General features: G+C 37.5%; 1 protein-coding gene across 3 annotated transcripts in view; it reads left to right on the top strand.

The window, feature by feature from the left end:
• The window catches only part of Gabra1 (gamma-aminobutyric acid type A receptor subunit alpha 1), a 55833-nt gene extending 43475 nt beyond the window's left edge, over window positions 1-12358 (top strand). For 2 of the 3 annotated variants that reach the window (XM_006246124.5, XM_006246123.5), the window contains exons 8-10: window positions 2871-3023; window positions 7644-7846; window positions 9482-12358. In XM_006246124.5, coding sequence (XP_006246186.1) covers window positions 2871-3023; window positions 7644-7846; window positions 9482-9793 — 668 coding nt within the window. In that variant the 3' untranslated portion in view covers window positions 9794-12358. The remainder of the gene's footprint in view (window positions 1-2870; window positions 3024-7643; window positions 7847-9481) is intronic. The other variant, NM_183326.2, reaches the window with a different exon arrangement.
• Window positions 12359-12799: the final 441 nt, after the last annotated feature.

Here is a 12799-nt window from a genome sequence, read left to right as displayed (position 1 = left end):
AGTGTCCCTCCTTACCTTTTGGACAATTTTTGTTTGAAAGAAAATTATATTTGATAATACAATGACTACTTCAACTTGTTTCTTGGGACCATTTGCTTGAAATTTTTTTCCAGCGTATTTCTCTGAGGTAGTGTCTGTCTTTGTCACTGATTGTGTTTTCTGGATGCAGCAAAATGCTGGGTCCTATTTATAGATCCAGTCTGCTAGTCTGTCTTTTTATTGTGGATTTGATTTCATTGATATTAACAGATATTAAGGACTAGTGATTGTTGTTTCCTGTTTTGTTGTTGTTGTTGTTGTTGTTAGAGGTGGAATTATATTTGTGTTGCTATCTTCTTTTGCACTTGGTGAAAGAAGATTACTTTCCTGCTTTTTCTAGGGTGTAGTTTTCTTCCTTGTGTTGGAGTTTTCCATCTCATCATTTGAAGGGCTATATTTGTCAAAAGATACTGTGTAAATTTGGTTCTGTCATGTAATATCTTGGTTTCTCCATCTGTGTTAATTGAGATAGTACAGTTGGCTGGCATTTGTATTATTCTAGGGTCTGTATAACAGCTGCCCAGGTTCTTCTAGCTCTCATAGTCTCTGTTGAAAAGTCTGGTGTAATTCTGATAGGTCTGCCTTTGTGTGTTACTTGACCTTTTTCTCTTACTGTTTTTAACATTCGTTCTTTGTTTTTTGCATTTGGTGTTTTGACTATTATGTAACAGAAGGAGTTTCTTTTCTGGTCCAAATTATTTGGAGTTCTGTAGGCTTCTTATATGTTCATTGGCATCTCTTTCTCTGGGTTAGAGAAGTTTTCTTTCATAATTTTTTGGAAGATATTTATTGCCCTTTAATTTGGGAATCTTCACTCTCTTCTATACCCATTATTCTTAGCTTTGGTATTTTCATTATGTCATGGATTTCCTGGATGTTTTGGGTTAGGAGCTTTCCGCGTTTTGCATTTTGACTATTCTGTCAGTGTTTTCTATGGTATTTTCTACCCCAAATATTCTCTCTTCTATCTCTTGTATTCTGTTGGCGATGCTTGCATGTATGACTCTCAATCTCTTTCCTAGGTTTTCTATCTCCAGTGTTGTTTCTGTGATTTCTTTTTTGCTTCTATTTCCATTTTTAAGTCCTGGATGGTTTTGTTCAATTCCTTCACCTGTTTGGGTGTGTTTTCCTGTAAGTCTTTAAGGGATTTTTGTCCTTCCTCTTTAAGGGATTCTACTTGTTTACCTGTGTTTGCCTGTATTTCTTTAAGGGAGTTATTTATGTTCTTACTAAAGTCTGCTACCATCATCAAGAGATATGATTTTTAAATCCAGATCTTGCTATTTCAGTGTGTTGAGGTGTCTAAGACTTGCTGTGGTGGGAGAACTGGGTTCTGATGATGCCAAGCAGCCTTTTTTCTGTTGCTTAGGTTCTTAAATTTGCCTCTCCCCATCTCGATATCTCTGGTGTTAATTGATCTTGCTGTCTCTCACTGGAGCTTGTCCCTCCTTTGGGCATGTGAGCCTATGGTCTTAGGAGTGAGAGCACTTCTGGGTGACTAGCTTTCTTGGGTGGGATTTGGGTATCAAGGGCTGTGGGACAGGTTTAGCTCTGGGCACATTTAGAGACTGAATAGATCCTTTCCCAGGCTCCTCCATGCTTCCACTGCCCTGTATATACTGGTGAGTGCCTCTTTGGAGAGTTATAGGAGCAAAAGTTGGGTCTGACTTGTGGGCTTAGGAGTGAGAGCACTCTTGGGAGACAAGCTCTCTCCAGGCAGGACTTGGTTATGGAGGGCTGTAGGACAGCCTTAACTTCAGGGCACACATGGAGATAAGCAGGTTCCTATACCAGGTTACTCTGCAGTTCCTGTGCCCTGTGTGCTCCTGGCGTCTCCCTCTTTAAGCAGTTATTGGAGAGAAAGTGGGGTCTCATCTGAAGGCCCAGGAGCAAGAGCACTCCTGGGAGACCAGCTCTCTCTGCGAAGGACTGGGTACAGAGGGCTATAGGACAGTCCCAGCTCTAAGGTGCAGATGGAGACAAGAACTGTATGTTAGCTTTCTATTGCTATGAAAAAACAAGTACTTAAGGAGAATATTTAAATAGGAAAATGTATGCCTTGGCCATGATTAGATGGTTTCATGGATATGTTCCATAAAAAAGTTAAGGTCCTTAGCCTGAGGCAGATTAAATCTGCTCATCTTAAGAAGCTAGGTGTCTCAAAACAAGATGTACTATGTCTAAATGCCAGTCCAAGACAGAAGATTTAAATCTCCCAGGAGCTGAGATAGTGTAAGTCCACCTTCAAGGACTGCAGAAGCAGCAGTCTAGTGCCTATGAACCAGTACAGCAGCAAAATCACTCTCCGAGAGTTGTACATGTTCCTGTACTTGGGCTTCCCCCTTCTTGGCCACTGGGTTGTTCAATCTACATTCAGAGCAGATCGAACTACTCCTTACCTCCCTGAGTCATTTCCCATCTCTAGAAATGCCCTTGCTGAGACTCCAGAAGTGTGCTCTACCAATCCACTCAAGTTACACTGGAAACCTATTCTAGTTATGTTTGTTGGGGTCATTGACTATCACATCGCTTTCAGATTCAGTCTGGAAATATAAGCTCAGCTTTATCCCTTTTGTATATGACAGAACAATGGAAGAAGGAAGGGAGAATTAGAAGATTTTAATCCCTTTATGTTATGCCTAGAAACAGTTAATGTGCATTAAAAGATGTTGCTTTTCTCACAAGGGCAAAGGCCTTTCCCTCCAGGTTATAGGTGTCCTGTGGAAACAAGATGTGTCTAGCCTCTATAACTTTGCTTCTTTTGAAAACCTAAGGAATAACTTCTTTTTAAGGGCACATTATTCAACCATACTGTGCATTTCACCCTCTAGGAGAATATGTGGTTATGACGACTCACTTTCACTTGAAGAGAAAAATCGGCTACTTTGTTATTCAAACATATCTGCCATGCATAATGACAGTCATTCTCTCCCAAGTCTCCTTCTGGCTTAACAGAGAGTCAGTACCAGCAAGAACTGTCTTTGGTAAGTGCCAATCAATATGCATGTGGACAGGTATAGAGGGCACTCACTTTATGACTGTGTCATTGCAAGGAGAATGAAAAAAAGATGTTACTACCTGTCAAAATCTGAATTTACAATAAGAAAACGTTTCTAGAATTATTGTTTTCACTATGATATGATTTACAAACTATTGTCCTTATTAGACTGTTTTGTTAACACAAATAGATTGCTTAATAAAAATTAATTTTAAATTTTGACATAAAAGGCAGTGAGACAGACATCAAAGGCAACTACTAGATTAAAAAAAACCATCTTAAAACTTTAAATCCTACATAGTATATATTTTTTTGAGAATCTTAAAGAAATAGCAACAGACTACTTTCTTACATTGGTGAAACCAGAATTTTCTTTTCTTTTCTTTTTTTTTTTTTTGTTCTTTTTTTCGGAGCTGGGGACCGAGAAACCAGAATTTTCTTAAGAGGAGGTCATTAGTGATCCTAGCCCTAGACAGATAGTTCCTTTTACCTCTCAAGTGTACTGCCAAAAGTTAGAACTGGACTCTTCACTATTAGAACCTCTAAAGTAATCTCAACATTGCAAGTTAAGGCTATGTAATGGAATCGTATTTGAACAGTGAACACCTTGTCTGATGTGAAAACCAACCTACTAATACATTATTTTAGAGTTCAGATTCCATAGAAAGGAAAGTTTCCTGATGGAATCCCAGTGGCACCAGCACAATTGTACTTTTTAGACTAATGAAAACAAGATTCGCAACAGTAAACTTATCAATTCACATAACCAATGACTTTTTTATTCGAAATACACTGAGTCATGGCTGTGTTCTGGAAATAAAATGAAGTAATAAACTGCTTGCATACCCTTCCCTTCATGACATGTATGGTTGAACTTGAAATCTTAATCATCATAAAATTATAAAATATGAAGAATAGTTATTGTGTGATTTGATACCAGTCATTCTCAACATGATTCACCATATTATATTATTTAAACTAAAATTTAGACAGTATTATTGTGAACAGCATGTGAACTTGAAACCAAATGAACATAAAGTTAATTTTGTTGATTATACTTCTCAGGTTAGGAGCTACTAGGTGAGGTACAGAGGAGTCCAGGTAAGATATGAGCTCCAGATGCCTTGTACTTAATGGCCCCGAGCTATCACCTTTGCTTCGTCCTGCTGCATTAGGCTGGCACATACTGGGTTCACTGTGGTCTGTGTCATTTACTTAGACGTAATAGCCACATGTCTATTGCTGGAAGACATGTTTATCCAGGTCTCTCCTACAAATAACTACTGTGAGCATTGAAGGTCACATGCTCCACACTGAAAAATCTTTGAATGCTTCCCATTAATTCCTGTGTAGAGATTCTGGTACCCCTACTATCCACAGTGTGCAAGCGCTGCCATACCAGTTCTCTCAAAAAGAGACACCGACTGCCCCCTCTGCTTCGGAGCGCCTTGTCTTCTGAACTAGGCAAAGACTTCCATGTTGAAAAAGTCACATGATCTGTCCTCTGATCTTCTGACAACAGTCTAAGCACACAGCCAAATTAACCTGCGGCGAAATGATTTCCAGCTGCAGAGTAAACAAGTGGTTCATTTCAGGTCCAGTTTTCTTTACAGCCATTTGTCAATGTTAACAACCATTCAATCCACTAAAGACAGACCTCTTGAGAGATGCTGGCCTCTGTATGGGCATTCCATCTGAGCCCTTATCTTACCAGGCAATAAACACTGAATTAAAGACACGATGTGCGTTCAGGTTTTGTGGTTTGTTTTTTTTTTTATTTTATTTTAAAAGTATGAACCAGTATTATCTTGGAAAGCATTTTTTTTTCTAATGACTACTTTTTCCTCACTTGCTCCAGCCAAGTCTCGCCTTTTTATTTTGGAAATTCGCCAAAGCGTTTCAGTGTTTTATGAGTCCAAAAAATACTGCTTGTAACATTTTCAATGATCTTATACCACAATCAACCAATGACCTTTTGGCAAACATAGCTGTAGGACTGTAACCTCGGCTATAGCAAGTATTTTTGTGTACAAAGTCATATAGTTATAGTGTTTGTGTTCAACAAAAATCACAAATACATTCTGTCTAGCCCTTTCGCCCTTTAACATTTATTCAGTACACGATTCTATTCTTTTAGCGTGAACTTAGCACTTTCCTCTGAGCTCCCTGAATGCCTAAGCAGGTCACTAGTATGTAAAGAAAAGAGAAAACAGCCACACTAGATTTATAACAGTTATATCAAAGCAATGCAGAACATAGAATGCTGAAGTCTATTCTATGACTTTGAAAATCTAATTGTTTTCTCTTCTTATGCTCTCAGTTATTTTCAGGCAATGTCATGTAAATTTTCTGCTATAAAGGGCCCAAGCTTTAGGTTTAGTTTAACCCAGTAACAGCTATACAACTTTGGTCTATTTCATTAGTCTGAGCTATTTCCAGTCAAATGCAAGTACAAAGAGGGAAAACCGACGTTTAACTTGATCACACAGGAAAGATAAAATATGTAAATTATCACTCCTAACCCTTGGAGGTTTTTTCCTTTCTGGATTTTTATTGGTAGGGGTTTCAAATCATAAACACACATGCACATACATATATGCACACGCATATTCCTTAAGCTACCCTGTACTAGTCTTAGTTTACAGAGTTTTAGGGTAAGATTTTTAGTTTCTGGATTATTCTTGACATTTGCTTACATACATAAACTGAACTTCAGAAAACTGGAGTTTGTAGTCACAGTAATATATAGTAAAGAACACAGGCATTTTTCTCCATAGTTATTAAATAGCCATTAACCGTTAGAGTGAGAATTAAGTATTTTTATTGTATTATCTTATTTAATATTCTCAATAACTTTATGTGTTAAAGTTAATAAAATCAATTAGTGAGGAAGAAATTAAAAGCAACAATATGGAAGCCTGAGACTGTGGGGGAAAATTTCCCAAGGTCATTTCCCAAGGTATTATTTGGCAATTATAGAGCTGGGATTTGGAATTGGGCTTCTCTGTTCCCCAATTACTGACTTTTAATTACCTTGCTATCTGCTCTAGTTGATATTGATATGTAAATCTGGGCGCAGTTCACTAGTTAATATTCTTTAGGTTGGTTATGTAATTAGGAACTTGCCCCAGTATTTTCTGAACCCAATGTTATCCAAATCTCAAAATAAACATTTCCTACAGTCCTGGGCATATGCCATTTAATAAATATTCTACTGTCTTTCTTCTTAGTCATTTCATTTTCTAGCGTAGTTAAAAGACTATCTACTTTGATATTCCTGGAAAACCTAGGAACATTGGTTGGTTTAAAGCCGCTTACAAAAATTTTCCAACAGCTGCGTAGTCCAGCTGATTGTCTAAAACTATCAACAGGAGGAACTAATCCTCGATTCAGAGTCATAGGTTGTCAGCCCCTTCCTTGGGAATGCGCTAATTCTCACATAATCCTCACAATGAGGTTTGAGTGACTGTGCAAAGGTTTTCCTTCCTGAGAATTTCACTGATGGCATGGGCCATGAGGGAATGAAGAGAGAATCAGCCATTTTGCAGAAACAGTGGATGAGGTCTGTGAATCCACTCACCAGAGTGTTAAATGTGTGGTCCGGTCCTTGGAATAGCTCAAGGCTGCTCTGTGGTGATCTCTCACTCTTCCTGGCAGGCTTGCTTTGAACTATTTTTAAACGTTTGCAAATTTTTTTTTCTGAAGAAATCTCACAGCATTAAACTCTATGGTACCAATACAGTGTGTGCCACATGGTAGTTCAAACAGCAGGAAAGATGTTATCCACACTCTATCTCATAAAAATATCTACATAAAATAGAACCGACTTACAAACCATTTTTACTCCGAATATAGGTCGCTTAAATCCCTAGAGAGGAGGAAGAATGAGGCAGCAAAGAATGAAGAGAAGACCACGGACACTTGAATCAGACAGGTTTAAAGACAAGTTTTCCCCATAGCCATTCGATTTCAAGCAAAGCATGTACATTCTAGATGCAAGTACATGTGCACGCTATTTGGCACGGCAAGTTTTACGTAACTTGCTTTGCATTTATCCAGACACATGCAGGAAATGGGTGAACTCTTTTTGAACGAGAATTAGTGTATGAGAAAAGCTACAAGTGTGGTAAATTACCATTCCCCAAGTTGTTACTTAACCTTTCTGCTCCCAAGGACTAATTGAATTTCCTATTTCTACATTTGGGACAGAGACTATTAAACAGTGCCATAGATATTACCAGAGCACCTCAGGTAATAGATATCTAAGATATTTATGTGAAGAGTTGTATACACTGAATGCTATTATTTCCTCTCCTATATAGGGTGTGCATTCATGACGGCTATTTAATGAAGTTTACTGTTTTGGTAACAGATTTTCAATTAGCAGAGTATTCTATTTCTTCTGAAGGACCCTAAATACTGTTGTGCTATTGATCACAAACTATATTGAGGCCATATCCCGTCTCCACCACCACAATCAAACCAGGGTGAATTAAAATGTGAATATGATGCCTTTGGTTCCCCTTTGATCGGAAATGAACCCGGATCTGCTGTAATAAAATTTCTATGGAGAACCAGTATATTTATTTACCTTTTCTCCCTTCAGGAGTGACGACCGTTCTGACCATGACAACCTTGAGTATCAGTGCCAGAAATTCCCTCCCAAAGGTGGCTTATGCAACGGCCATGGACTGGTTTATTGCAGTGTGCTATGCCTTCGTGTTCTCGGCTCTGATTGAGTTTGCCACAGTAAACTATTTCACCAAGAGAGGGTATGCGTGGGATGGCAAAAGCGTGGTTCCAGAAAAGGTAAACACCACAAAGGCTCTTTTGTTATATGAGGATTCTGAGACCTTAAGCTTTTTAAATGGAATAAGTAAGTTGGTTTGTGGAATTAGATGCGAGAGAGGAGAGATGAGGACTCCTTTCTTATTTTCTTAGGCTGTAAATGATAAAGTACAGTGGATTGCTTTGCTTTTGTTCATAGCGGAGGTTGTTTGGGTAAATTGCTATGCACGTAGAGAATAGAAGAAAGAAGAAGGGGCATTCTAAGGTGAAAATTTCTGTCCAAATGTGCCCTCTCTGTTTTTTTCTTAACTATCTGATCTCAAATGCAAATGAAAACTATAATTTTCCTCTTCTGGTATAAGTTTTGTAGTTTTAAAAAAATGCATACTCCTTCAGCTGTTTTCAGGAGTTTAATTATTTTCATGTTTTAGTTGGGCTATGTTTGAAAAATTAACTATCCTCAGCTTTCATTGCAGTCAGGAATAGGCAAACCTTCCAAGTCCCAAACAGACATTCCCTTGATATATTGTGTATCAATCAGAACCACTATCTTATAGCTGCTGCCTTGTGGAAATGTTGTAATGCACAAATGGGAGCCACACAGATCACGTAACAATTTCTAGTAGCCTTATTTTAAAAATGTAAGCAACCAGGTACCTTGGCACACGTGTCTTCAATTCTAGCACTTGATTGGTGGAAGCAAGCAGATCTCTATGAGTTTGATAATAACCAAAGCTATGTAGCCATACACTATTTCAGAAAAGTAGTAATAATGATAATGATGATGATGATGATATCAACAATAATAATCCTTGAACAAAGTATAAATAACTCTTAATAATAATAATGAGGGCTATACTTCATTTTAGTATATACAATACAGAAAACAAACTGGTTTAATAGTTGTAACCCATCAAGGAGTTATACTACAGTCTGTATGTATATAAATCATCAAAATCCCATGCATACTTTTTTCTTCTAGTATACCATTAGTTAGTCTAGATACATTTAAAGTGCTCAATACCTAAACGTGAATAATGGCAAGTGTGTGAGCTCACACAACCCTGAAAAAGGACAATTGTTTAGGAACATCTACTGATGGACGGCCTGCAAAGTGGCCTGAATACTTGCTGATGATTCTGTGTTTGTGGGTGGAGTGTTCCTTTCAAGTAACCCGGCGTCACTCATACAATTTACGGTTAACTGGAGTTCCCACAAAAGCTGGGAAATCTTTGGTGTCCTCTCCTATCTGTAGCCTCAACTGGCTGTCAGGGAGTCTAACAGTGTACCCAATCTCAAGCCATTCCCTAGTCTAGCCTAGGCTTCTTTTCTTGTCCGGAATACTGCTTCTAGAAGGGGAAGTCTGAGGCCGAAAAGTGTTTTGAGTGCAGTATCCTAAGCTTACGTAACATCGCTGCTGTTACTCTGAGTCCGTTTTGCATTCAACCTGGGAAGAAACAGATTCCACCTCTTGATCTGCAAGGTTACAAAACATCCTCTGGCTTTTCAAATGATCCTAGTGCATTAGTCACAAATTACAGAGTTTAGATTTTTAAATCAAGAAAAGAGGTTTTGCAGCAAGTACTTACCGTTTTGCTCAGAAAAACCGTTTTGCTTCTCACTGTATGCTAAAGTAAGTTATTTTTTCTCCTCCAGCCAAAGAAAGTGAAGGATCCTCTCATTAAGAAAAACAACACATATGCTCCTACAGCAACCAGCTATACCCCTAACTTAGCCAGGGGTGACCCCGGCTTGGCAACTATTGCTAAAAGTGCGACCATAGAACCGAAAGAAGTCAAGCCTGAGACAAAACCGCCAGAACCCAAGAAAACCTTTAACAGCGTCAGCAAAATCGACCGACTGTCAAGAATAGCCTTTCCGCTGCTATTTGGAATCTTTAACTTAGTCTATTGGGCCACGTATTTAAACAGAGAGCCTCAGCTAAAAGCCCCCACACCCCATCAATAGGTTCTTTTAGTCGTATTCTGTTGTTCAGTCCTCTGCACTGAGAATCGCTTTCTGTTCTCAACGCAGTGATTCCTGTCTGCTTTACTGCCTCTGTCTTAAAAGAATTCGAAGGTTTCCTTATTTCCATATTTCATATACGAACAAGAGACCCCTGTCTGACAGTTCAGAGCAGGGCAGAGTATTCAGCTCGGGGACAGGATTCTGAGAGGAAGCCAGAGAGCAAAATCACGTCAGAAGGAGACAGACAAGAGGAGGAGAGAGGGTAAGAAGGTCCAAAGATAGGAGGAAAGTAGAAGAAAAACAGAGCTTAACTATAACCACAGAGTCATTTGTAGATATATATTTCCAAATATTCTCAAAAAATATATCCGTCAAAAATATTTTTGTGTGAAGTGTTTAAAAGGGCAAATAACAAATGTTTAATGAACTTTAAATCTATGTCTTTATCGCACAAATGATATAGTGTGCTTATGTTTTTATTTGTCAATGTTTAAGCTGATATAGAGATTTAATGTTTGGTTTGTCAAATTAAAAATTCCCTAGGCTTTCTCTTGTTAAATTTCACTATGTACTATTTTGTTGTTCAATGCTATTTTAGAATGTATGAAAGCCTAATAAATAGGGTAAGGTGAGGCTGTCATTGTAGCATTCTGAATCCAATGGAGGAAAAAAGAAAACCCTTTCAATGGGCTTCATTGCTATCATCTGAACTTTTACCAGTAGACTCTATGGAGATGAGCCAGCCTAACACAGATGTTTACTTGATAGAAGCTGAAATAAATAAATAAATAAATTAGATAATTTAAAAACTATCTTTCTTTTTACTCTTATTCCCACACAGCCCATTCACCCAAGAATTCTCTATTCTTATGATGAAGATGCTTTCAGAGGGGCAAATCTATTTTGCAAGCTCTAGAATTGTTGAATGTATTCTTTTATATAACTACATCAAAAGCTTTAGATTGAAATTTATGACTAGCCAACAAAAAATAGAATATATAAATTATATATGTAAATATTCAGCATGAGATTGTACATTGAATTTTTTTTTAAACTTACGTTCTTTAAATATCATGAGGGATCTCCACTTTTAGCTGTTAGAATGTTGTTAAATGCTATGGAAATACATTTAGAGCCTGCATTTAAGAACAGAACAGCCTGTAGGAGACAGATGCCACTTAAACCATATTGAGTATGAAATCCAATTATACCGAGGACGCTCATAACTTCACTGTTGCCCAGTGTTCAATAGTAGATCAGTTGCTATCTGCTTGAATGATGTCATACCATATTTTTCCTGTTTTAGGCTATTGTGATAAAGAGAAAAAAATAGGGAAGAGTAGTTGGGGCTAGAGAACCAACTGTATATTATTTCTCTATTTGCTGAAACCAACTATTTCAATAAGTGCTGTGCCACGTGTAGCATCCAATATAAAATACATGGGAGAATGTACAGGAACTAGCTTTTATCGAGTAATATTATTATTACATTTCATTTATACTGCAGCAATATATTTGTAGGTACACTATGTAAGGGCTTTAAATAAAAGAGGTCCATTAATATTCCTTAAAAAAACAATTCTAGCCTTTCATGATTGCCCAGATGTTTTAGAAGTAAATATTTATGAAAGAAGGTATTTTTGAAGTCTCCTGTTGTCTGATAGATTTTTCACAGATATCTACCATTAGTTCAGAATCCACCGATCATGGTCTAATCACACTTATAAGACCGTGACATGAGCCTTTTAGCATAATTGCCAAGTAAGACAATTAGAATCCACACCTGAGTTTTGAGCAATGTTGTTTTTTTTTCTCAAAAAGCTGCTATCCAATGATGTTGGAAAACACAGTGCCTGTGTTTCCCTAAAACGACAAATCTCTGGTTTCATCTTAAATGTGCTTCATTGTTTGATTTGGTCCTGCCTAAATTTCATGAGCTATGCCAAAAAAAAATGGCTGAACCAAGGACATTTCATGTATAGATATGTATAGAAAATAAAATAAATTATGGCTCTAACATCCATGTTGCCGTTTATCTTGTTATTTTCCGACGTTAACCTAACATGTTTAGTGCAAGCATTTTATCTTCCAGACTCCTCCTCGTGCCTAGGTTTGGGTCTGTACTTTGCTCATTAGATGTAACTATCTCTTCCTAGTCTGATTACTGCTTTGCAAGGACCGTATGGCCACCATTTCTTAGTTTGTTAGTATATGTGAGTAGCATTCTATTGTGTAAATTGATTGCAAACTTATCAAAGAAACTATTCTATGTAGCTTTACAACCGTGCTTTGCTAAACCATGTAATACTAGTTAAGTCTTCCTTGAGAAAATGAAGATACACTCTCATAGAGGACAGTTCCTGTTGACTCCAGGAATTTTTTTTTTAAAGATGACACTGAATGTTTATGCACCTTAGTGCAGTGACGTGGCAATAAAACCCAAACTGAGTCAAGATAGCTCATGGCAGGCGCATGTCTTGCTTTACAGCGTTTAGCAAAACCTTTTACTCTAATGTCTCACTGTATTCTATTATAATAATAAAGATTACATTATTCAATAATAAACTGGAATACTTGATTCTGTTTACACATCACCCACAGGCCCATCTATTGCCCTGTTTAAAGCCTATTAGGGCTGGAAATACCTGCAAGTATCAAGCATCAACAGCAACCCGGTCGCTAGTCAGCAGTTTTGAAGATTTGTCAATAGTCTAACTTTAAATTGCCATTTGTAAAGACTTGCGTGAGAACTGTAATTTATCCAACGATTTTGATGTTTGATATTCCTAGTTAACACTCAACATTTGTGAAACACAAACAGAGCAAGACCAAATTCAGTGTAGAGATGAAATTGTATTCAGTGACGATAGGTGAAAAACAACGTCAGGTAATCCGTCAAGTGATGACAGGACCAAAACATGGTAGATCTGATTACAACAAATGGAGAAAGTCTCTTTAAACCTAAGAAAAGAAAAAAATCAAAACTAAACTAAACAATGTGTATCA

The sequence above is a fragment of the Rattus norvegicus genome, chromosome 10, assembly GCF_036323735.1.
Source record: "Rattus norvegicus strain BN/NHsdMcwi chromosome 10, GRCr8, whole genome shotgun sequence".
Classification (NCBI taxonomy): Eukaryota; Metazoa; Chordata; class Mammalia; order Rodentia; family Muridae; genus Rattus; species Rattus norvegicus.
This window is presented reverse-complemented; position numbering and strand designations above follow the sequence as displayed.